The sequence below is a fragment of the Marmota flaviventris genome, chromosome 5 (assembly GCF_047511675.1).
Source record: "Marmota flaviventris isolate mMarFla1 chromosome 5, mMarFla1.hap1, whole genome shotgun sequence".
Lineage (NCBI taxonomy): Eukaryota > Metazoa > Chordata > Mammalia > Rodentia > Sciuridae > Marmota > Marmota flaviventris.
In genome coordinates this window covers 13,184,349-13,210,574 of record NC_092502.1, presented here as the reverse complement: position 1 = coordinate 13,210,574, position 26,226 = coordinate 13,184,349, and the positions used below count along the sequence as shown (strand labels likewise).

The window sequence follows — 26,226 nt, the reverse complement described above, 5'->3', positions numbered from 1 at the left end:
CCCTCTGCTGAGACCTCATTAGAAGAGCATACAAGGAGATCTCCAAGGATATATATCTTCCCACTTAGGCAAAGGCCGCACTGACCGCATTTTTCTTGCTAACACCCTTCTAGGCTGCCATGGGATATGAGTTGCTTGCTGATGGGAGGGAGGGGCATAAGATGATACAATGTTGCACTGGAGAAAGGATTATTGATTTAAATGCATTTGAATAAAAAGCTAACATTATTGAGCTGCTCAGTAGACCTTTTCAAGATAGTGTCTCTAAGGAGACATTGCAGATAAATAAAATATCCGAGACTGTGAAAGCCTGACTGGCCTCTTTCTCTTCTCCATTGTCCTAGAACTCAAGGGGTCTTGGTTACAATACAGAGTGAGATTTCAAGGAACAAGTCCAGAGGCTCATGAGAACCCCTAACTCCCTAGCATTCCTAAGAGACGGGGCAGCGCAGCACTGAGTTCCAGAGGCAGGTCCCTCATCCTAAGGGAGCTCAGTAGAAATGTTTCTGGTGTCAGCTGAGGGCACATCCTGGGATTCCCAGCTGCCCTGGTCTCTGCCTGCTCCCCTGCACCATGATCCTGGGTGTTAGAGGCTCCCTCTGCTCCTGGACAGAGCCTGCTGGGGAGGAGAGGAAGCAACTGTGTGTGGAAAGCAGTTTCGGGGACAGGGAGAGCATTCTTGGCTGTAGGATTCCACCATCCTATCAATGTCAGAGACTTCCAGGTCTTGAGGGTCTAAGTATCTTCTCCAGAAGAAACACTGGCACCAGTTTTCATGATGGAGGGCGAGGGGAGAAGGTGGGAAGAGAGCCTTAGGAGGAATTCCCAGGAGTGCCACTGGTTTCTCAGGCTTGTGAACTGGGTGGCCCTCTCCCGAGGAAGCCTCTCCCTCCACCTCAGAATTGCTCATGTGCTCCTTTTACACCTATTGGCTCTGCTGCTCACTGTGGAGACGGCTCCACCTATGGCTGTGGCTGCTGAACCCAGCTGGGGCTCCTGTCCCCCAACTCCCTTCCTCCTACGTGTGCAAGCTGGCAAACCTTCTGTAGCCCCAGGTAAGATGGCCCGGAAGGCTGTGCCCTGGGAAGGCCACCAAACACCCTTCACACTTTGTTTCCTCTGAGCAACGTTTTTAGCTCTGGAAAGAAGAGATGTACAGAGAGAGAGAGAGAGAGAGAGAGAGAGAGAGAGAGAGAGAGAGAGAGAGAGAGAAAGATGGGGTGGGAAGGCGAGGAGAGAGAAGAAGAGGCGAGGAAAGAGAGGAAAAGGGGGAAGGAAAGGAAAGAGAACATCTCTCCCTCTCTATTGGCAGAGATGAGAGAGAGACATACAAGACAGAGACACTCACATAGGGAAAAGGAAAGCCTGAGAGACTTGGACCATGGATGAGTCAGATCCAGAGGAGAGTGGGGTGGGGAGAGAAGCCCCCCTACCCAGCACACACAGTGCCTCAGCTTCCAACCCAGACAGCTGGAGGCTGAGTGCTCAGTGGCGGGCTGGACTGCAAGTCCTACCTGAATCCTTTGTCCAGGGAGATGCACTTGGCCTCATGCTGACAGAGGTTCATCTCAGGCACACAATGGTCAATCACCTCGTCACACAGCTCACCTGGTGGAGAGGGACAAGAACTCAGGTATCAGGACCCTCAGTCCTACATCTGTCAAGTCACAGAGCAAGGCCCTCACACTCTTCTCTTGGTGTATTGTTTTTGTGACTTAGAGTTTCCTTCCCATGGGCACTGCCATAGCACCCCTGCTTGGGGATTCTACTCCATCATCCAGGGCAGCTGCGTCTGGAGCGGCAGCCTGGACCCCCGCTTGGGCTCTGCTGTCCAATTGCTTTCTTAATTTCACACCTTTTCATTAAGTCCTCCTGTGTGGGAGGCACCATGCCAGCCGCTGGGGCAGACAGTGACTTACTTCTGTCCTCTTCCAGGGTCTAGTGATGGGAGATCTACAGACAGACAGAACCTCACCATCCAGAGTCTTGAGGCCGCCACAGAGTTAAACTCTGGAAGCACAGAGAGACCCATAACCTCGCCCAGGGGGTGAGAGGGGGCTCCTTAGAATGGCTAAGAAGGCTTAACTGCATGGTTCACCTGCTCCAGATCAAGAAGCCTCTTGGGTTTTTCAAGGGAAGCAAATATGAGAGGAATTTGAATTTCTGGTCTCTGGAAAACTAACTTTGATTTCTACGGTGTTGCCTGGTGGGTCATAAATACCCGGGGCTCAGATAAGCACAACTACTACTTCAAAGTTTTCAGGTATGTAGGTGGGGTGGGTAAGGCAGGAGGCATCTCCCAAACAGGGTGGGATTCTAGGGTCTGACTTCTGGGTTTTCTCAAAGTCCACCCAATCAAGCCAGGTAGAGAGTGATCTAAGGGAGGGAGACTTCTAGTGGCAGACATTCTCCTCGGAGCTGAGGGTGGGGAGCTGCAGCTAGAGCAGGCTGCCTGGGCAGAAGGCCCTGAGGGTGAGTGAGACGCCCCAGAACTGTTCTCTTCTGGGGTGGGGATAAGCCTATCTCCACCTTCCAGAGAGGGAGCTTCTCAAGGCCACAGTGTTCCTTACAGGCCTCCTCCTCCTCCTCCTCCTCCTCCTCCTCCTCCTTCTCTGAAAAGGCTCAGAGAAGCAGCCAAGTGTCTGTGTAGGCCTTGGATGTTTTGGGGGACAGAAGAGCCACAGTGCACTCCTCTCAGGAACAGAGTGCAACAAATATGGAACAGCCTGGTCCTTGAGACAGGGGCAGGGTTCCACTGAAGCAGGAGACAGGTCTCCTCAGAGTCCCTGCCACTGCCTGTCTGTCTGGTGAGGATTCCAGTCGAGGCCCTCCTCTGCCATAGAGCTGATTTTGATTTTGAGCACCGTTGCCCTCTCCTGAGCTGCTGGGATTTTGATGAGCAGCTTCTTCTGGACCAGCTATCCAACTCTCTCCAGTGCTGCTTCTCAGGAAGCCCCTGTGGGCTGAGGGCATACCTTGGCCTTCTCGGTGTCTCTATTGCCTAATTCACTGCTCTGCGTGTAGTGAAGGGTGCCTGAGAAGAGTCGCCTGTTGCTAGTGCAGCTCTTGGTTACGACTCTGCCCTCAGGAGATGGACGACGCAGGGCACAGGGGAGATGCCCTTGCTCATTCTCTCAACCCAAGGGCTTGTCTGGGCCCAGGAGGCAGGAGGCTTTCTCAGCTGCCGTAGGGCAATCCAGCAGCCCAAGCTGTGCTGGGGCATCCTGGCTAGTGGACTGGAGGCTCTGCAGGGAATGGGTGCTGCTCCACGTCCCCCTCTGCAGTCCCCAGGGCTGCTCCACTGGGCACCACACCCCTGCACACTTCATCTGGACAGATGAGCCAGGTTCCATCGGGCTGGGGGCGCGGGGAGTCCTGAGCCACTTCACTCCCATTTCCTCTGGGCCTTAGGCCAGCAGGTCTGGAACTTGTAACTTAGGACCCAGGTTGCAGCAGGTTTCCAGGTGGGATAAGAGGGAAGCTCAAAGGAGTGTGGAACTGCCGGGCTAAACATAGGCAGCTTTCTTTAAAGCAGGGGTTTTCAGAACTTCTAGTGTGTTCATTTGTATCAGGAGCTAAGAAAAGGGTATAACTGTGCAGGGCTCCCCGAGTTGGCTCTTTTTCTGGGATAGGCCACTTCAGGTCACTTTGGTAACAAAGTCAGTTGTGTTTGTACCAATTAGTATCATTTTGACTCAAAATCTAATAGTCTATTTGATGGTTAAATAAAGGTGTTGGGTTGGGGGCTGGGTGGGTAGAAAGACAACCCCAAGCAATGATCCCTCCTGTGGGGCCTTCCCGCGCTCTCCAGCAGGACTGTTTCCCCGTGGTCCCGGGACCTCTGGAATGACACAGTTGTGTTCTCATTCTGTTGAACCTGTGTCTCCTTAGCTCCTGGCAGAGTGTCTGGAAGAACCTAGATTTCCAGAGACAGCTGACGACACCTGAGCAAAGCCGAGAGCGGCTCAAGGGCCTCTGCTGACCTCACACACGCTGGCCACCAGGCTTCCCAAAAGAGGGCACAGCCAACAGCTCGATGGATGACAGCTGGAAGAGCTCTGGGGACCCGCTTCCTAGTGGGAAGGAGTGAGTGGCCTGTAGGGGTGGGTGGGTGGGGTGGAGGAGCCAGACACGCTGGCAGACAGGATGCTGGAGAGGCCCCTCGTGGCACTCACAGTCTTGGGATCTTGGTCTCTGGGAGAAAGGAGGTGGGGTCCTTCCTCCTTTAAGAATGTCACTAAGGGAAGGGAACTCTTCTAGAGATACCGTCCACACCATGCCACCAACATGAGTGTGCTGGGGCGTCCTGAGCCCTCACCTGTGAAGTTGGGAGGGCACACACACGCATAGTTGTTGACCCCGTCCACGCAGGTGGCGTTGTTCTCGCAGTCGTTGTCCTCACAGTCGTCGGGGTTGATCTCACAGCGCTGCCCCTCGAAGCCCAGAGGGCAGGAGCAGCTTTGGGATGAGGGAAGAGGGCAGAGGGATGAGGGGCAGGGAGCGGGGCAGGGGAGGGGAGAGGGAGGCAGAACTACAGTTAGTTGGGTCTCAGGACCGAGGACCAAGGCAGCACCCGGGACACAGGAGGTCTCGGGCCAGAGCAGGAAGACCTCGGGAACCCACAGGATGGTTCTGACTAGCTCCCTGTCTCCAGGCCATGTTCTGGCTCCCTGGCACCTGTTGGCTGCCTTGCCCTGGAGCAGGTCCTACCTGTACTGCCACCCCACTGTCGCTAGCTGGAAGTGGTTTCCTGGGCATAGCTTAAATTCCTACAGCTGTCCTCTAAAACACCTGCCCTGTCCTCTGTGGCTCAGACGCTCCACCCCCTCCAGAGATGGTTCACTCTGTGATGAGGTGGCAGCTGGGCCTCTTAGCTGAGGTCATGGGGCTCTGCACCCAGGATTCTGGGAATGATTTCTGACTGCTAGTTTCTAGCTGTCTGGCCTTGGGTGCTTGAGGAATTAAATGAGATAATACAAGTGAAACACTTGGAAGGGAACACAGTGCACAGGAAAACTCTAAGCACATGGCCTGACATTAGTTCTAGAAAAAAACCACCACACCCTCTCAACCTTTCCTCAGGGAAGCCATCTCTCTGTGCCATGTATTCCTACCACTTCTGAGCCCCTCCAGCTTCTGGGGTGAGGGGGAGGACCCCTTTCCTGCCAAGACCGAGGGTCCTGGTGAGCGCGGCTTGAACACAGTAAATCAATAGGACATATTTCCTTCGTCATCTCTGGTGCATTAAATCTTTTAGAGAAAATCTTCGACCCCCTGTCCTCTGCCTGACCTTGGTTATAACCCAGGATCGGGCATGTAAAAGAACAGATAAAGCCTGGCAGAAGTGAAGGGGAAAGGGGCTGGGAGGTGCCTGGGGGTGGGTGGGAAGTAAGCCTCTGATTAAATAAATGCTTCCTGGAACCTGCCTCTTCCCAGGGCCAAGTTGATAACCAGGGATTGGCCCCGTCCATGAGCATGGCTCCAGCTTCAGTAAGTCCAGGCCTCTGTTTCAGGGACTGCTCTGACTTGGGATGTCACTGAAAAAGTAAACTAAAACTATTAAGGAATGAATTCTGTGATCCTAGAATCAATCCCCTGTCCCTCTGCAATCTGAAAACCATATCACATTTCCCACACAAGGCTGAGGACTGAGCTCCCGAGATAGCGGAGAAAAACGACATTTTTTTTTTTTTTTAAATGTCAGAAACTCTGGGCGTTCACAAAAAAGACTACAGAGTGGGTAGGAATTCAAGGTCTTAAACCAAAGCATTAGTGTAGGTTTTCTTGAAGATCAACTTCTGGGTTTGCTTCGGAACATTAGGGTGGCCCCACTGTGGGTAATGAGATAGATGGTGGCTGGCCAAGGGAGTCCAGACTGTGGGACAGAGGTGGGCAGGGGCCGAGTCTCCCCGTCCTCACTGGGAAACTTGAAGGAGTTGTCAAGAAGCTTCAAGAGCATTAGTCAGCCTCGGGGACTTTGAGGCCAGGTCGCACCTCCCTGGTGTGGCCTTTGCTCCCTTTGTGAGCCCACAGTGCAGCAAGAATAGAGAAGCCTCTGTCTGAAGCGGGTGTGATGCTTCCAGAATTCTGACTCCCAAAAGGTGCTGTGGGTTGGACTGTGTTCTCCAGGAAAGACAGACGGAAGTCGTAGCCCCGGACCTCGAACGTGACTCTACTTGAAACTAGTGTTGTTGCAGGGCGTACTAGACACCCATCGTAGCGTCCCCGTGAGAAGACTGACGTGTGAAGACAGACAAGGGGAGAAGGCCCTGTGACAGAGAAGGCAGAGCCTGGAGTGACGGCTGAGCGCCGAGGAATGCCAGCAGAAGCCAGCAGAAGCCAGAAAGAGGCAAGGAGGGACCCTCCCCTGCTGGGTTTGGAAAGAGCCTGTCCCTGCAGACACCTGGATTTGGGGCTTCCCGGTCCAAGCATTTCTGTGGCCACAAGTCACAGTCTGTGGTCCTTGGTGATGGCAGCCCTAGAAAATGACTCCAGGAGGGAAGGGGGCAGAGTCCTTTCTAACCAGGGGCCGCCGCCCTGGTGGCTGGCCTGGTGGGACCCCGTACGGAAGCACCCCACCCCAGCATTTGCCTCACTGCCCTCCTCCTGTGGATCTGGGTCTTTTTCCTTTCAAATTAAGTTTCAGGAATATTTCCTGTTCACTCGAAATTCCTCAAAAATGGAAGATGGCCAGGAGAGACCAGGGGACACAGAATTGCCTATGGGGATGATCCTCCCTTCCTGAGCCCCAGTTCTCTCCTTCTGGCTGGGGCACAGCCTCACCTGGGCCTGGAGGTGAACTTCCTGGCTGACACGTGTGGTCACCTCTGGGAGATTCCATGCGGTTTCTCCTCATTCTGCTCCAAGTGAGTGGGGGTGGGGTGCGGGGGTGGGAGTGAGTGGTTTGGCCTATTCCAGGCAGGAACAGGAACTCGGGCCAGAGTCTCACTTGTCAAGAGTCAGGCAGGGTTGGATGGGGCTGGCTTGGCAGGAGGACATGTGGGTGGGCTGGGTGTCCCGGGGAGGAGAGCCAGGAGCCCAGAGCTTGATTTCTTCCACAGACCACACAGCAGCCCCTGACCAGAGGGCTTTCAGAAATTAATGGCAACCCAGGCTCTAAGATGTCCGTCAGAGCCTGGCACCAGAAGCCTTTATGCCAGCAGCTGATGCCTGGCTCACTGTGCCACAGGAGCCACTTCCAATGGTCTGCTCCTGCCAGGGCCACTGGCTGGGAAGCCTGGGCACCTGAAAGCTACGGGGAAGGCAGGAGGCACGAAGGGGCCTGACGTCTGGGCAGAGGCCCAATCTCACGCTCAGCACAGGGTAAAGAAAAGTTTACATGGTGTCCATGCCCTTTTCCTTCTGAGACCTTAAGACCAGCAAGGAAAGAGGATGGGAGGTGGGGACAGAAGCTCCAGGAGCCAGTGTCAGGATATGTGACCTAGAGCAAACCAATCTCTGAGCCTCAGTTTCCTCATCTGTTCAACTGGGCTAGTTCTACCCCCTGGTCGTGAGAAGATGCTAATGGGACAGTGCATGACTAGTCAGGCTGGCTCACAGGGAGCTGGTCATTGCCACCAACTCTTAGCATTATTCACCATCCAGGAGAGAGTGGTGGGGCTGCCAGGCTGCATCTGCTCCTTCCCTGACTTCAGTTGGCAACTACAGCTCCCTTGCAGACTCCTAGCTTAGATAGCTGAGGTTGGCACCTGGGTTCAAATCCAAGTACCAGTGCTGACTATGTAACTCAGGCAAAGGCTAATCCCTTTGATGCCTCGGGTTCTTGTCTGTGCAGTAGGGATAATCGTGCTTCCCTGTGACGTGGGCAGGGTCTTAACGTCATTCTCAGAGAGGACTCTGCCCATGGAGCCCAAGGGCAGGGAGGCCTGTGGTGAGCTGTACCTGAACCCATCTTTGTGGCTCTCGCTCAGGTGGCAGGTGCCTCCGTTCTGGCAGGGGTTCTGGATGCAGGTGTTGATGGGCACGGTGCAGTCCTTGCCCTGAGGAGAAGACAGAGAGGTGCCCAAGGAGGGGGGCTTGGATGGCTGCTGTGACACAGACTGAGAGTTCCCAGTCTCCCTGGGGGAAGCTGAGGAGATGCTGGAGAGGAGGCCCTGGACAGGCCTGCCATGTGACTCAGAGTAAGCCAAAGCGCCCCTTCGCCTCTGTCACACTGCAGTGACAAGGAAGAAACCTGGAGAACCCAGGAGTCCAGGCTCCAGTGTCATGACTTCTGGAATCCACAGCCTCCGGTCCTCAACGGCAGGACCGAATGTGGACTCTGGACATGACCAGACCGATTCACATCCCAGCTCCACCTCTTCCTGCTGGCCGCCCTTGACCTTGCAAAAGCCTCCGAAGCTCTGATAGGGCTGTTATGAGAAGGAAGCCAGAGCTTTGGTATAAGGAAGCTGCACCCGGTAGGTCTAATCCACAACTCCAGTCGGGTGGACTAAGGCTGACCTGTGGCCAATCAACCGTGTGTCCTGTAAAATGCCAACCCCCGGAGATTCATCCTTGATCGGTCTGGATGTTTGTTCTTAAGTTCAGCAGGTAAGCCCAACGTCAGGCTAGGCTGAAACCACTGCGTAGTTTGGAGTGAGGGGAGTTCCTCTGGCCCAGGCTCCTCCCCCTCCCAGGTACCTCCCCCTCCCAGGCTCCTCCCCCTCCCAGGCTCCTCCCCTCCCAGGCACCTCCCCTCCCAGGCTCCTCCCCCTTCCAGGCTCGGCTCCTCTGAAGGGGATGCTCGAGCTGACAAGGAGCCAACCAGGTGGCAGGTGGGGAAGATGATGCCAGGCAGAAGGAGCAGTGGGGACAGGGGCACTCAGAAGGGCAGCCCTAGGCAGAGATTAGAATTAGACCCAGCGTCCCAGGATGCAGCCCAGCTCTTCTCAGGCCTCTGGCTCCTGCTTCTCCCCTGGGACTAATGGGCGGGGGTGGGGGGGGTGGGGTGTGGGGTGGTGTGTTACACCCAAGTATTGGCAGCAGCCCTGTACAGGACCCGGTAGCCTGGGGAGGGGTCTGTTGCATCTATTTCTGGGTCACAGTTCAGTGGCCTGGGTGGATGCCAGGTGGGGGTGACCACGGGAGGCCTCCCACTGCTGTTCCACCTGCTCGCCATCTGCCAGAGAAAACCCTCTTTCCTTTCTGCTGCTGCCAGTGCCTGTCATGGAATGGGACTGGGGCTTCCTGGTGTGTGGTCACTGCCAATTGAGCCTGCCCAGGGCAGCCTCCGCTGAGGACTCTGAAATGCATCCTCCTGCTCTCTCAGGGCTGCTGCCACTCCAGCAGCTGGCCATGGCTGGCTGGTTCTTAAACCATTTCATGCCCCCACCACAGTTAGAGGGCTGTCAGTCTTAGAGGGGAAGGCTAGTGCAGTTTGGGGTGTCATCTGGGTTCATCCTAAGCTACAGTGACCCAGGGCCCTCAGTCAGAGTGGGAATAGAAACTGTGATGATAATCTTCCCTCACATTATGGAGCACACTTTCTGTTCCAGGTCTTATGCTAAGCGTTTTATATTCATGTTCACAAGAACCCTCCCAGATCGGTATCAGTGTTATTACACACATTTTTACAGACAGGGAAGACAGTCTTGGGAACTGAGGTAATAGGTTCAAGACTGCACAGTTGGAAATAGAAGCGGCAGCTGAGCCCAAAGCCAGTGCTGGGCCTCTGTGCTGGACCACTGATCTTGACCCTCTTAAAACCCAGGAAATGGAATGTAGTGGATCAGAGCATGAATCTAGGTTGGCTGCTGTTTTGCCTGGAGGAAATTCTCCCTGAGCCTCTTTCCATTTTCTGTGAAATGAGAACAATAGTTAAGTATCCTAAATTAAAACATCCAAAATCCAGAATGCTCCCAAATCTGAACCTTTAGGGACTGGCATGATGTCATAAGTGAAAATGTCCACACCTGATGTCGGTGATGGGTCACGGTCAAAATGCAGGTGCAGAAAAAATGCCAAATAAAGTTACAGGCTATGTGTATGAGGTGAATATGAAACAGAGATGAACTGCATTGTAGACTTAGGTCCCATCCCTAAGGTAGCTCAGTATGTATATGTAAATATTCCAAAATTGGAACAAATCTGAAATCTTTGGTCCCAAGCATTTCAGATAAGGGACACTCAGTCTCTACCTACCCCAGGGGAGTAACTTGTTTAGAAATCACATAGCTGTAAGCATGTAATGGCAGCTCATAGTAACAGCGGGGATGACAAAAGACTGGGGTCTGAGGCAGGGTGGCATGTGGGTGATTAAAATACCTTTTAGGGTCCCCGATTGGTGTTAAATAGCTTGGGGGGTATGTATAGGGTCGGCAGCAGGGTAGATGGACTTGCAGGCAAGGAGAACCTTGAGAAGCTTTGGGCAGGGCCTCCTAAGCCCCTGCCTGGTCCAACCTTGCAAGTAGCATCTACTCCAGGTGGAATATTCCCCTCAGGGTGGGGATGGGGGTGGAGGTTGGGATACCTGTCTCCTCTAGTCTTCTATGCTGAGCATGGGAATCTAGGGGGCAGATCCTGGTACCCGATGACACAGTAATTGAGCCTGGAGGTGGGAATTTCAGTGACTAGAGAAATAATCACCATTGCCAAGGCCTGGCTAATTAGTCTTCAATTCTTCTCAGCTGCATTTTGTTCAAATCCTCCAGATATGTGATGCTCCTTGGTCCTTCCTCACTTTCTACTCCTCAGTGTGTGTGTGTGTGTGTGTGTGTGTGTGTGTGTGTGTGTGTGTAAAGGACATGACTGAGGATACTGGCTTTCTTTTAAAGAGACTGGAAACATCTATCCTTACTGGAAAGCTCTTTCTGAGATGGGGCTGGGAGGGCTGTTCTAAAACCTTGCTACTCAAAGTGTGGTCCTTGGACTGGCAGCGTTGGCATTCCATGGAGCTTGTTAAAAATGCAGTCTGAGGCCCGACTTTATGTCTCATGAACCAAAGCCTGCATTTTAACAAAATCTCCAGGTGACTCTTGACAATACTGAAGTTTGAGAAGTACTGCTCTGAGACATTGAACGTGTGTAGAAAGCTGAATGGCTGAGAAATACATTTTATGTCCCAAATCCTAGAATAGTGGCAAGATAGCCACCTTGTGGGAAATGTCTACTGAATGCTCTCACTGAGGTAGGCAAGTGCAAATGTGATGCTTTTCCATCTTGACGACATCCATACCATGCTCAGCTGGTGAGCATGAGTATTCCCCTTTACCAGTAGGAAAGTGAGGCATGGTGAGAATCAGTGGCTAGTGATGAGTAGGGGTGTAGACCTTCCTGCAAGAGGTAGCTGGTTCTGATTTTAGCTCACACACTTCCCAGGTGTGGGGGCCTGGATAAGTTCTTAGGTTTTTACAAACCTTAGATTCTTCACGTATCAAAAGAGGATAAAAACTTATTTCGCAGGCCGATTAAGAGCAGTGTAGGAGGTGACATCCTGAGACTGCTTCACAAAGGCCTGGTGTTCTCGTAGGTTAACAAAGCTGCCAGCAGATCAGATGATAAACAGTGCCTGCTAAGGCCTCTTTTTTTTATGGCACTGGGGATTGAACCCATGGGTGCTCTACCACTGAACTATACCCTCAACTCTTTTTATTTTTAAATTTTGAGACAGGTTCTCACTAAGTTGCTGAGGCTGGCCTCAAACTTGCGATCCTCCTTCCTCAGCCTCCTGAACTACTGGATTATAGGTGTGTGCTCCTGCACCAGGTTTGCTGTGCTTTTGGAACATTGGGACTTCCCAAAGTCATGCAGCTGGTCAAATGAGAAACTGAGATATCTGAGTAAATGTCTTGGCCTTGAGCTTGATTTTGTGGGTGACAAGGGACTGTGGTCAGCTTAGTGATGTATCCAAAACTACTCTTTCATTTGTTTCCCTTGAGTGGGCTTCAACCCATCAAGAAGGAGAGCAGGTGAAATGAACTTACCCAGGGAGTCAGATGCACCATGAAATGGCCCCTTTGGCTCAAACTGCTCCACTTTACATTGGAGGAAACTGAGGCAAGGAGACGAGCAGGAGTGCCCTGCAGCCAGGGGGACACAGGCTCTCGGGGTTCCTTCCACATGGGGTTCTTTCTACCACTGTATTCTGTGTTCTGTTTTTCTCTACCCTAAAGATTCAGACAGGTTCTCAATGGCCAGGGACTGTCACCCTCAGTGTTGCAATTGCTGAACTTACTGATGGGCAGTGCATGGAGTGGCCAAGAGCATGGGTTCTGCAGTTACTTGGCTCTGAGCCTGAATCCCAACACCCTCACTGCTATGTTCTGTTCCTTCAACTGTAAAGTAAGGGTCATTTATTAGGAACTGTGTCCCAAGGCTTTGATGAAAGGTATGCAAGGTGGTGTAGCTAGTTTAGTGTGCTGTCAGTACACAGTAGGCACTCAACAGTGATGGCTCTAATACTGACTATGTTGTTGTGATAGTCAACATTTTTGTCATCCCCATGTACATTGCCACAGTCATCACTATCATCCTCACCATCACCATATGATCAGCATCAGCATCATCACTACCACCACCTCCATTGTCACCACCACCACCATCACCATCACCATCACCATTGTTATCACTATTGCCATCACTATCACCATCCTCATGATCATCATTATTACCCCCATCATTATTGTCACCACCATCACTATAATCATTGCCATTATCATCACCTTCATAACCAAAATCATAACCATCATGATTATTACCCCCATCGTTATTGTCACCATCACCATTGTCATCACCATCACCATTACCATAACCATCACCATCACTATGATAATCTTCATCATCACCATCATTATCGCCATCACCATTATCATCACTATCATCATTACCATCCTTACCAGCACCAACATCACTATCATCATTGCCATCATGATCATCACTATCACCATTACCAATGCCATTGCGATCATCACTATCATCATCGTCAACATCAGCACCATTGTTATACACCATCACCATCATTCCTTTCATCATTATCATCACCATTACTCACACCATCATAATCATCCCCATTATGTAACCCCGACCTGCCTGAGCTCAAAGGTTCCTAAAAGTCAAAATCTCTGTTCAGATTCTTTTGAAATCTATAAGATGTCCAGAGTCTTGTGAATAAAGTTAAAAAAAAAAAAAAAAACCTGGCATTATCCCTCTGTGGCCCTGTAGATGAACTCTTTCCTCTGATGTGAATGGTCAGACTATGGTCAGAGGAAAAGTGTAGTGTGGACTTTCAGATTCAGGCCAAGTTCAAAGAGAGGGAAGCCAGATTAGCATGGGTGTTCATCTAATCTTTAAAATAAGGATGATGACCTCCAACTCTGAAGGTGATTATAAAAATTAGAGGAGGGAATAAATGCTTAAGGCCTAGTTGAGGGCCTGGTCTTTAGTTAATAATTAGAGAACTACACAAGGACTGGGCATGTAGCTCAGTGCTAGAGTGCTTTCCTAGCATGTCTGAGCCCCTGGGTTCTATCCCCAGCACCAAACAAAGGAAACAAAGAGAACTAGACATGCATGGAACTAGAAGATCATAAATACACGTCTCAGTTCCAGGAGAACCATCAAAAGTCATTGACTATTCAGTGTCACAGATTGATAATCTGTTGAACCAGCATGGAACCACCTATTCTGATGGCCCCTCTCACAGCTGGTATGAGGGAGTTGCATGCAAGGGAAGAAGTAAAAATCAGTGCAGATTGAAGGCCAGATCCTGTCATGGGTGCACCAAGTACATTATTGTACCCTTTATTCCCGCATGATTGGGGGGTGGTCTGGTGTACAGATGGGAGAGCCAAGGCTAAGTCATTGGCCATTACCGCACAGCTAGTAAATTTCAAAAACTGGAACCCACACATGCTTCTCAGTGTGAATACACAGCTTGAGTTTTGTCCACTGAACCCACACAGGGAGGTTCAGGGGAAGCATGGCCCCCTCTCAATCTCTGTTCTTCCCCTGCTAGTAACTGTATGGGTGTAGAATGCACAGGTCTGAGACTCTGGTGAGCTTGAGGCCTTGGGGACCTATGGCTTCAAAGAGAATCCTTGACCTGTCTTGTCCCAGGCCCATAGGTGGCACTCTGACACTGTCTGCTAGAAGCACAGCTACCATTGAGAAATCTCCCAGTTTCCCTTTCCCCACCTGAAGTCTGCTCTTCAGCTTGTCACTACACACGCACAATCCCTCTGGGGATGGAGATGTGGCTATGGCAGTCACCTGTCACTCAGCCTATACCAGGGGTGAGCACTGGATGGATTGTGGGGCTGTCTTGGACTCGTGGTGTGTCCAGAGCATTCAGATTAGTGCCCTGAAGGCTGAAATCTGGGAAGTTCTGCAGGGGAGGGTGGAGCCACAGCTCTGCCGACCCCCCTGACACTTTGACTCTGGAATCCTGTAGACCTGGGTCTTAATCCTGTCACCTCTAAGCTTTGGGAAATCAAGTCAAACCCTGTCAACAGTTGTAGGCCTGGTTTCCACATCAGAAAAATGGGAATTAATGATTTTTTCATAGGTTCACTGGGAGTGTTTAAAAAGAAGAGATGAGCAAGATGCCATGCAGAGAGCTTGACACACAGTCTGTCCTCTCTGGATGTCAGCAGGGAGCAGGGTGACATCTCCTGGGCAGTGCTGTGAGAAGAGGGAGGAAAGGACTATCTTGGAATTGGCCTGGATTTCTGGGGAGGACAAAAGGGAGAACTGGGTCTCACTTCTGTAGGCCCCCCCAAGTTTGCCAGCAATGTGGATGGGCTTGGCAGCCCCCAGGCCTTTTAACCCCTATCTCTGTATCCTCATCAATCTGAAATCAACACTTTTAGGGCAGGACTGGGGGGGGGTTGATGGGGAAAGAAGGTTCTGGAAATCCCTTGGAAAGGGACTCAGTGGGTTCAAGGCGTGCCTTTACTTGGAAGCACTTGAACTCTCTTGAGATGTCATTTCCCCATGTTTCACAAAGAAAATACAAATGCAACATTTCCCCCATATCTCAGAGCATCTGTCTCAAGACTATAAGGGGTCCTATTTGGCACAGTGTGACAAGACCTGGCAGCCTTTGCCAGTTCTGAGAATAGGAAAGTTCTAGGAAATGACACTTTGGATAGGGTCAGCCAGCATGGTGCACCATCCTGGGTCCAAGACAGAGGAGGAGCCTGGGGTGTGAATGGTGGCGACTGGGGTGGGTGGGGCACCTGTCGTACCTTGTAGCTGTAGGGGCAGGTGCAGCGGTACTGCTCCACAGGGTCCTGACTGCATGTGCCATTGTTCTTGCATGGGCTGGAGAGGCAGGCATTGCACTTGGCCGCAATGTTGATATCCACTGGACCTGGGTAGCAAAACCAGCGTTGGTGGCAGCTCTGAGCGGGCTCACTGCCACACCTCCCTTTCCCTCAGTTCTGGTTCCTCTCCATCTCCATGCCCGGGGCAGCTGGTTCTCTCCAGCCAGCACAACCATCCTGGCTAGAGTCACATTAATTTAACCATTGTCCAGTGAGAAAAATCACAGCGGGACATCAGACAGAAGCATTTCTGCAGTCAAATCAATTACTGTAATTAGCCTGATCCGATTTGGGTGCTAATCTGCAAACAAGGCACTGTAATTAGAAGCCCCCTGTGTATCTTCATATTCCAGGGAGCCCTGGACCTAGACTACATTTGGGCTCTCACTTCTTCACCCTCAAACACCCTTCCCATGGAACAGTCAGTGCCAGGCTCCGGAGGGATGCGTATGCCAAAGGCATGCATAGGAAGTCCTCCCTGCAAAACCCTACAGGTTAGAAACAGATGGCCCCACGGACACAGCAATGTGTTGGCACTGTGCTCGGGGACACTTGCATCCATGGCAGTTCCAACTATCCCTGCTTTAGCGGTAGGGGCTGGAAGAGCGCATGGTCCTCATACAGGGCTTTGTAAAGGGGACAGTGTCCTGCTGCTGCAGCCAGCTTTGAGCATGAGCCCTGGATACACAGGACTTACTTAATGACAGGACTTTAAATGATCGTGGGGCTGACAGTCCTCAACCTGGACATGGGTGGAGACTAGCTCCAGGAAGTGGCCCTTCCTGATGGATGAACAGAAGGGCCTGACTGAGAGCCTTCTATTTTTAAAGCTCCTCAGGTGATTCCAACCTGCGCAGCCAAGATGGAGAAATGCTATTCTAGAGTTATTTGGATCTTTTAGTGTCAGATCAGATGTCTGGGAAGCTGGAGGTAGAAAATTAAAATTAGCTTTAAGTCAACATTCCCCCCACCCCCGGCTTTTAGCAGAAGGATGGGACACAGTGTTTTGTTGTTGTTGTTGTTGTTGTTTTGTTTTGAGGGCAATAAAGTATATCTGTATATAAACCTTCAGATTCTAAGAGATGAGCAAAGGACACGAACAGACAAATGTGAAATGTAAATGGAAAGTAAATTTTTGAGACAAAATTCAGAATCCACAATAATTAAAATAAAAGGAGATATGATTGTTTTTTTTATTTTATATTAGCTATGACTGCAAAATAAGATAAAATAATAAGAGCACCTAATGCAAGAGTCCCTCAGAGGGTGCTACTGGGAGTTGGTTATAATCCTTTATGGAATCACTTTGGCAACATGTGTGAAGATCATGTACTTTGACTCAGTAATTTCCATTCTGTGAATGTCGTCTAAGAACGTAATTTCACATAGAGAAAGACTTTATGCATCCATGGTAAGAAAAAGAAATGAAAACACTCTAAAGATTTTAAGCTGGCTAAGTAGTAGTGGAAAATTACATCCAGCGAGGTCATCAAGAGCATGCATTCTGGAAACAGAAGGACCTGGAATCCCACCTGTGTGTTCTTTAGAGGTCATTGGGGCTGGGATGCAGCTCAGCAATGGAGCCCTTGCCTAGCAGGCCCAGGCCTGGGTTCAGTTAAAGTAACCTCTTTGAGTCTTAGCTTTCTCACTTTTTAAAAATGAAGATAATATTAATATTTGTCTCATAGAAGTTTTACAGAATTACATAACTTGATACATGAAAAGTGAGAATTAAAATAATATTCTAAAAGTGCTTAAAATAGCATCAGTTACAAAGTAAAGAACTCAGTAGTTTGTTATCCTGATAATGATACAATCAGTAAAAATCACATGTACACAAAATTTGCTGCAGTGAATGGGAAAATGCTAATGATGGTAGGTAGACAGTGCAGGCTAAAGGGGATAGGCGGGTTAAAAGGGTTCTCAACTCTGGAAAAATATGTGCAGGAAGAAGTCAATGAGGAAGTACAGTTGGCTCTCTGTGTTCATATCACATCTGCAGATTCTGCATCCAGATTAAACTAACCACAGATAGAAAAATGTTCAGAAAAGAATTGTGTCTATACTAAACATGAACAGACTTCTTTTGGGATTCATTATTCCCTAAACAATATAATACAACTACTTTCTACATAGCATTTTCGTTGTATTGGGTATCATAAGTAATCTAGAGATGGTTCAAAGGACACAGCAGGTGTGCGTATGTGCAGATATGATACTGTTTTATATAGGAGAGTGTCCTTGTATTTTGGTATCTGTGGGGGACCTGGAACCAATCCCCAGGAATGCTAGGGACTGATGGCTGTAAACGCAGCAGCAGAGTCTGGGAGTGTAGTGGCGTGACAGTGTGTGCTGAGGTGCCTGATGCCCTGGGTTCACTTGCCAGCACCGGTGTGATGGCGGGAAGACAGCAGAGGGCTTTGGTGGGGAGAATGACAAAATGAGATGTGATTCCACATTAATTTTAGCATCTGAGTCTCTGTTTGGCCCATGGGAGAGATAGGGTAATGATTTTAGAAGTCACATCTGTTGAGATGCCCAGCTCTGATGGGCTGTTGGAGGAGAGAACCCACCCCACAAGGGGCAGGAAAGTGAATAGGTGGGCAGCACCTACCTTTGCACTGGAACCGATGGGTGGGGGTGGTGAGCAGGAGTCTGTCGGCCATGGGCTCGGGGCTGCTGCAGCGGGCGATGCCAGGTTCCTTGTACCCTGCCTTCACCCATTCTGACAACCAGCGCAGATTGCAGTCACAGTGCAGTGGGTTGGTTCCCAGTGCCCTGGGAGGCAGAACAGGAAGTTAGGGCCCCCTGTCCAGCCTGGTCCATAGGCTCCATATCCTTGGCTGCCTGGAAAAGCAGGATTTTCTGACTTTGGTCGATTGGGGTGTCTGACATGGAAACAGGTGGAGAAGTTTCTCTTTTGGAGCAAAGCTAGTATCTTGAGTGTATTTCCAATCCTGAGCATATGCCAATGCCTACCTGTTCCCCCTCCCACTTTTGAGACATTGCTCTCACTACCCTGGTAAAATTGTATCCTCAACTCAACTCCAACCCTGGCTCCCCTAGAAGCTTTCTGGAATGTTGGCCACATCATTATCTGGCTCCTGTCCCTACTCAAGGGCCCTTTGGGAGATGTATTCTGTAAAGAAGTTTCTGAGACCCAGAAGTTTGGAAGCAGCTTCAGACCACTCAGATTGAAGATCAGAGAGGAGGGCACAGTTCAGTGTGGAAATCTCCAAAGTAGTCCCAGGAAGAAAATACTAGAACTTTAAAAAAAAAAAAATCCCATCTGGGCTGGGGCTGTAGCTCAGTGGCAAAGCACTTGCCTAGCATGTGTGAGGCACTGGGTTCTATCCTTAGCACCACATAAAATAAACAAAATAAAGCCAACTCTGTCCATCTACAAAAACAAAAACAAAAACCCATCCTTAACCATTTCTACTTCGAATGTTTTAAAATATGCATACATAATACCTTAGTATCACTTTGTATGCACACAAAATATGAAAATAATCAAATAAACATATAGGAGGAGTACAAACTCAAACATATTCATGGACAGAGGATTGTAGTAAGATAACCAAACACCAACAAAATAATAGAGGTGCCTGATCTAGGGAAGAGGGCCCTGGCCTGGAAGTCAGGGAAGTTGAATTCTAGGCCAAAGCCTCCTTGAACTGCTAGGTGATTTCCACCTAGCCACTTTGTGTTTATGGACCTCAGTTTCCTTGCATGAAGTAGGACAGGAGGACCTGATCCAGAATGTGGGACGGTTGAGAATGCGCACTTTGCAGTCCAGGTAATCCTTGAGCTGTGCTGAGCCTCTGCTGCTTACTGACTGTGTCACTCCTGGACAAATTCTTTAAACCCTCTAAGTTTCAATTGTATCATGTAGAAAGGGTTAAAATTGCCTCCATAATAAGAAATGAGTTAGATAATTCATCCAAAGTGTTTAGCATATAGTAAACATTTTCTGGCAGTTCTTCTTACATTGTTTACAGAATCGATGATGCCTTTGAAGGCATTGGCAGCAAAGAAAAAGACAACGTAGACAGTATGGATACGTTGTCAGAAAATAAATTAGTCAGCCTTCCGAATCCTCGGGTTCCACATCTGCAGATTCAACCAAGTGTGCATCAAAAATAATGGAAAACAATCGCATCTGTGCTGAACACATCCTGTTTTCCTGTCATTATTCCCTCACCGAATACAGGACAACAACTAATAACATAGCAGTTGCACTTTATTAAGGATTAGAAGCAATCTAGAGATGCATTAAAATATGCAGGAGGATGTGTGCATGGGTTCTTTGCAAATACTCTGCATTTCATATAAGGGACCTGGGCATCTTCAGATTTTGGTCTCTGCAGGGGCTCCTGGAACGAGTCCCCTGCAGATGTGGAGGGATGACTGTGTGTATGGAATGGATATATTCCAGAAGCTAGCTGTAATGATATTGTGATGATGTCGCACATTATGAGCTTGCGTTTCCAGTGAATGCAGGCTGGAGAGAAAGGGGCTACTTACAGGTGGGAAAGGGATGTCAGGTCATTGAAGGAGCCTTCAGGAACAGTGGAAATATCGTTGCCATGGAGGGTCCTGAGATGGAAGGGACAGGTCAGAGGGTTACACTCAGTGACAGTTTGAACCCAGCCACCTGTCAGTAGTTCCCAGAGTGTCACTGCTTGCAGCAACAGCTGGTGCTCTTGCTGCAGGTTGAGTGGCTGTTCCTCTGCCCAGCTCAGCAGCAGGGATGGAGGGCAGAGTATTTGGGGAGGAAGAGGGTGCACTTTTCAATGGGATAGAACTGGGAGGGAATCAGAAATCAGTCCATTTTGGAGGTGGAACATGAGGTAAATTATTCTCTGGGTCTCCATTTTCACACCTTAAAAGTGGAGAGGCGTATCTACACACAGAAGCCCTTGGAAACTCAGAGATGATGTTCTTAACTATGCCTCAGACCATAATTTCTGGGGCCAGGTTTCTTGCCTTCAGAACCTGACTCTACCACTTTCCAGCTGTGTGACTGTGGGCAAAGCAGCTCACCTTCTCTGAGTCTCCCTTTCCTACTGTAAAATGGGAATGAAATAAATGAGATTTGCCACGGAGGTAGCAGTGCAGGTGTTATTCCATGCAGAGAAAGCCTAGCACTCCAGACACACATACATGAGCCTGGCACTTGGCACATATGAGTGCATCTTCTGACAGCAAGTCCAGGGGGCTGGGCAACCTGTTGGGTATCTGCAGCCACTCTTGGGAGTGTAGGTGGTGTGAGCTATTCTTTTTTGCAAAGTGGTGGATACTGAGCCTCTGCCAGTGCCTGGAGGACAGACAGGTCCATGAAAACGTGGAATGAAACTGTTCTGTGCTCCAGGAACAAGAGCCAATCTACAATTCAGGACTATATACCCAACCAAAAAATTTATCACCAGCAGCATTTTAAAAAAAGCCTAATTAAAAAACCCCTAAATCGATGACTCACTTTGGGGTCTGGTCTATGAAATACAAGGTGCTAAGTCCTAGAGACTCAGAAGCTTCTTTACTGACTGATGGCCCCATTGGGTGTGCTGGTGATAACGCACTGTTAAGGGAAGGACTAACAACGTGAGTGCAGGCAGGAGTCCTAGTGAAACAGAGACAAGGTTAGCGCTGACAGCGTAAATGTAAGCAGTAACTCATGGAACCGCTCTTTTGTTTTGCTTTCTGCTGAAGTTAGACTGCCCTGGGTCTTCAACTGAAACTGAGATGGTAACTTAATTATATTTAATATAGAACAGGGATCTCCCATGGGGTGAGCATTGACCTCACACTGCAGGAGAATTGACGCTAGAAAACACACAGATCTCTGAGCCTCATTGGCAGAGACACAGATTCTGTGGGTCTGGGTGGACCTGAGGTCCTACATTTCTGACATGTTCCCTGGTGTGCAGCTGATGCTGTTCCAGGGACCCTTCAAGGGTGAAGGTTCAGAGAACTTCCCCCTATTACATCAGGGCAAGGGATTCATTTCCCTCTTCCTCTTCCCAAATCTCCTCTCTTTTCCTTTGGGCACTGGATATCAAACCCAGGCTGTGAACATACTAAGCATGAGCTGGAGCCATGTCTCCTGGCCCTCCTCTCCTCCTCCTCCTCATAGTTGTGCTTGGTTGGCATCCTCACCATGGCCAACTCCTTCCCCTACAGTTCCAGGTCAGACTCTCTGGGGTGGGATGGGGTGGGAAGCAGTCCCAGACTCTTGGGCCGTACGTTGGTCAGGAGATAGTCAACAGTCCTCTGAAGGGTGCTCCTGCAGCTTCTCACCTCTGTGGGTGAGAAGCAGCCCGGGCACTTCTGAACACACTTATGGTGTCATTTCATCTCTAATCCATGAGCTTGGTTACAAACCTCAGCGCCTGCCAGCTATTGACTTGGATGGCTTTACTGTGCCTTGCTGTTTTGCAAATGCACTCAGCCCCATTACTAATCGTTTCTGGAAGGGGCCTGGGCCCCTAGAGGCATGAAGCTCTACTTTAAAATTACCAGATAACCTAAAGGCAGTTTGAGCATGGTGACACCCACAAGCCACACACCCACTTACTGTGAGGGGGGCCACTGAGATCTCTGTACCTACGGAGAAATGGGCTGCATTTTACTGGGACAACTCTAAAGAAATCTGCCTCCACCTCAGGTTCTCACTCCCAGATTGGCCCCCAAAGACGGTCTCTAGCATGTCAGACCCCATCATAAAAGGTGCTGGAGAGGTGGGTGACGCGCTTGCCAGGAAGCACTGGGTGCCTCCGCCTTCCTCTCCCTGACACCTGCAGGAACAGAGGCTGGCCAGCCCCTCTCAGAACCCCCGATGGCTCATCTTTGCTCCCCTCCTGACTACTAGGGGATGTAAAGGCACACTTGGGATGCACACGGTGGCATTGGTAGTGCAACATCAGGACCTAACCACCCGTGTCAGCGCTGGGCTGTTGGAACCTTGCTGTCTGGATCCTCGGATGTTCACAGTTTGTCTGATAGTGGCAGGACCTGTCCTCGTCCTAAATGTGGGCTGGAGTCAGTGGATTCTCTTCTGAGCAGGTGAGGCCACTTCCAGGGATTAAGAGGTTAGGCTCCGAGTCAGGTGGCCTGGGTTTGAGGTGGCCTGGGTTTGAGTCCTTCCTCTCGTTCTGGCTTTTGGTGCTCAGTTTTCTCATCTCTAAAATGAAGGCAGTCTTGGAATCTACCTGTAACGGTAGATGTCCTTTGGGGGGTGCAGGTTGCTTAGCACCGACCCCTCTTTTCTGTAGCGGCTCCCCTCTGGTCCATTGGGAATCACCTTCCCCGGCTCTCACTTCAAGAGCTTTGCGCTCCTGCCACCATTGGGTCTGGTGAGTCAGAGTCACAGTGAGTGCAGTTAGAAGTTTAGCATGACCTCAGTGGGGTGCAGGGACCCTGAAATGGATACCCCCAAATATGGTGCTCTGACATGCTGGAGCTGAGGAGCAGTCTCCAGTTCTTGCTGACATCCCCCTGGTCAGCCCCACTTTCTCTCGATCCTTTCTTTCCCGAGGCACAGGAAAGGACTTTCCCTGAGATTCCCCTATTGATCTAAAGACCATATCCCGCAAACAGAAACAAAATCATCTCCATATTCCTACATTTCATAGGTCCTGGAAGATTAGAGTTCTATCACAGAGGGGGAGACTGAAAATCTATCACCATTCTAAGACCCCAGAGGAACTTTGCCGCAGGCCACTGTCTATTCTATGGGCTCACTCTCTCCCTTAATAAAATTCACTTACTATCCCCCCAAAACTGCACCCCCCACTTCCTCTGCCCTAGGAGGAGGGCATTTCCTGATGTTCCACAGCTGGCCAAAAGTGAAATGCTGTTGCCTGGTAAGGGGGTGGGCACTTTATCCAGAAGGCAATCAAGCAAAAAGCCAGTGGGCCCTCTCCAGAGCTGCCGTGGGGGTTCCTGCAGTCCACAGAGCAGCATGGGTGTGAACGGCGCCATCTCACTCCAGGGACCAGGAGATAAATCTAGGATGACAAATGCTGTCCCACGGGCGCCCTCACGAGCACACTCTGCTGCAGACTTCCGGGTGCTAACTGACTCCAGGTGGCCCTGCTGTGGCTGGGGAGGGGGACCAGCACTAGGGACCACACACGCACAAGGCATGTGACTCAGCGTGGGGCAAAGATCCCCCAAGAAGAACTAAAACGCCCACAACCAGAAGAATGAGAAGTTATACTCCATATATGCGTAAGATGCCCGAACACGTTCTAATATCAAGTATAAGTAATAAGAACAACAATGAAAAGAATATTTTCTTCCAGCTAATTTTAGATTAGGAGTGACGGAGAAAAGCCTGTGAGGTTCATACTTGGGGCTCCGGTCACGGTCACCTTCCTGATGCGTTCTTTGAAATGTATTTACACCCCCACCCCCACCCGCCAGGCCTCTTACTGCTCTCTCGGCCTTTGATGTTCATCCTGCTCCTCGTGCCAGACATCAAGCTCTGATAACTTTTGACAGTTTAATCAAAATAATGAGATCCCACAGAAATAAGGAGAGAATATGAGATGCTCGAACACAGTTGTAGATAGTGCAATTCCCGATTTTGAAAACCCTGTCTTTTCCCAAACTATGTAAATTGTAAATGTTACTGACTTCATTCATTTTTAACTTAGCCTCACTTCTTACAGAAATGACTTTATATTACCAGCTAGTGATCAATGATTTTTTAAAAAAATTATTTCCCTTCAGTTTTTCTTCATAGGTATCAATGTTCACAAGTTATTATAAAGTTAGGGTTCTTTCTTCCATGTAAATGCTGTGCTAACCCTTCCCACACTGCAATTGGATTTCATCTCTACCTCTTTAATTAACTGTACTTCATTGGCTGGTTGTATCATAGTTTCTTTAAACATTTCCCCATTGTGACCCCTATGGGTAATATTCAAAATTTAGTTTAAAAATAACAGTGCAACCAAGATCATAATGCATAGAACTTTTCCCTCATGTTGGATTATTCTTTAACATAAATTCCTATGTGTGTGATTACTGGGGAAAAGGATACAAATATAAAAAATATAGCTCATAAACATTTTTATTTTCCCTGAATTGGTCCTTATGCAGAAAATGGTTGCTCCCCACTGAGGTGCATGGTTGGATTGGGGGGCTCTAAGATCCCTTTTTATTCCTGAGATCTCGCAATTCTAAAATGATGATGCTAAATCTTAATTCAAGAAGCAAGCACCAGCGCATTGTATGTTGTTGGGGATTTCTGATGAGCTAATGACAGTAGCCCTGCTGGTTAGAGGGAACCCCTGGGCAGGCTGGTAATGCTCACTGCCCCCCCCCCCCAACAGACAGATGGACAGGCAAATGCTGTCTCCTCTCTCTTACCCTGGGTTGTCCCAACCAGAACCACTCTAATTACGAACATGTGTCCATAGCTCCCTTTAAAATAGGCAGGTCCCACCCCATGGAAGCAAAGCCAAGCACAGAACTGTTGGACTGCAATGGCAGACAGTGGCCTGGGATCGCAGGGGTCAGTGGGAGGTGGAAGGTGGAGCTTCTGTCCTGGCCAGGGAGACACACCCGCATCTGGCCGTGTCCAGCGGGGGAGAGGGAAAAGGCCCTGCTGATGTTTCCATTCCCCAGCTCCCCAGGACAGGTAGATGATAAATAAGTGACAATAACAGATTGCTCACCATCAGAGCAGGCACTTCTTTGCCCCCAGAGAAATGATTTTTAATAACAGTGCAGATGACATGTGGAGGGAGTTGTCGCTGACACGGGTGTTTCGTGGGCCTCAATAAATCACATCAGCCTGAGCCGCTGGAAAGGGCAGCTAGTTGGGTGCTGTTCATGGGCCCTGTGCAGAGCCTTGGGGTTCCCAGGGAGGAGGCTGAACGCACAAATGCATAAGTGCTGGGCTTTGGCCAGAGGCTTTCCTGATGGGGCCTCAGTTTCCCCATCTACGATATGGGCACCATCCTCTCAAGCTCGGCACTGTGGCAGCTCATGAGGACATCATTCAAGGGTGACATTCAATAGATCAATTTGTAGCATCTGCCTTTCAAAAAAGTGCAGGACGGAAATATGCACAAACCAGGTGACAGTGGGCCTATGGGGCTGGGGTAGCATAGGGGGCAGCCCTCCTCCTCTAGCTCTCGGAGAACAGTAATAACAAATGAATATTTATCAAGTGTTTACAGAGGCTGGGGCTATACTAAGTGCTGCGTACGGTATCTCATTAAGTCCTCCAAAGACCTGTGTGGCAGTTCCCACAATCGTCTGATTTTATGGATGAGAAAACACAGCAAGGGCTGGACAGCCGAGCCTGGGAAGCAGGGGGCAGCTCCATGGCCATCCAGCCTTTGTGCGGAGCTCGTCTGCTTCAGATGGGCTCCCATTCCCCCTCTAGGGCCAGGTGGATGGAAGGTGTGGGCAGGTGTGTTGGCTGCAGACTGCCCAATGTTGCCCAAAGTGTAGAATGCAGAGGCAGGGCCCTGGTGTGACCAGGAGTCTCAATTTTCCAAGAGAAAGTGGAAGTTAGAGTTTGTGTGAGAAATCTTATATTGAAAAGTTGGTAATTTTTCCAAACTTTGTTTTTTGAAGCAAGATACCCCAAGAGCCAGCTGTCTGAATGGAAGCAGGGCCCCCACCTCCCATCTTGTGATCTCTGGTGTGTGAATTTTGTTCCCCTTCAGAGGGTGATGGTTCTGGAGGCAGAGGAACACTTGTGGACAGGCTGGTCATTACAGTGGGGCTCAAGTCCCCTACAGTGCTCAGTGCTCCAGGGCAGAGTTCAACCGCACATTATAGTTTCTGCAACGAAGTGCCATTGATCCCGTTCTACACACAAATAAGTGAGACTCGAAGAGGTCAGGTGATTTGCTCAAGGTCCACACATGCCAGTGGGCTTGGACCCCAGGAATGGGTGACTCTCACTTTCTCTATCCCATTAAGCCAATACCGGTCCTGG

The 26,226-nt window shown here is 49.8% G+C and overlaps 1 protein-coding gene across 1 annotated transcript in view; it reads right to left on the bottom strand.

Moving 5' to 3' along the window:
• Slit3 (slit guidance ligand 3) overlaps positions 1 to 26,226 on the bottom strand; it is a 568,801-nt gene that overhangs the window by 25,306 nt on the left and 517,269 nt on the right. The window contains exons 24-29 of the mRNA XM_027938651.3: positions 19,791 to 19,862; positions 17,878 to 18,041; positions 15,186 to 15,310; positions 7,903 to 8,000; positions 4,319 to 4,458; positions 1,515 to 1,608 (exon numbers count right to left, since the gene is read on the bottom strand). Coding sequence (XP_027794452.3) covers positions 1,515 to 1,608; positions 4,319 to 4,458; positions 7,903 to 8,000; positions 15,186 to 15,310; positions 17,878 to 18,041; positions 19,791 to 19,862 — 693 coding nt within the window. The remainder of the gene's footprint in view (positions 1 to 1,514; positions 1,609 to 4,318; positions 4,459 to 7,902; positions 8,001 to 15,185; positions 15,311 to 17,877; positions 18,042 to 19,790; positions 19,863 to 26,226) is intronic.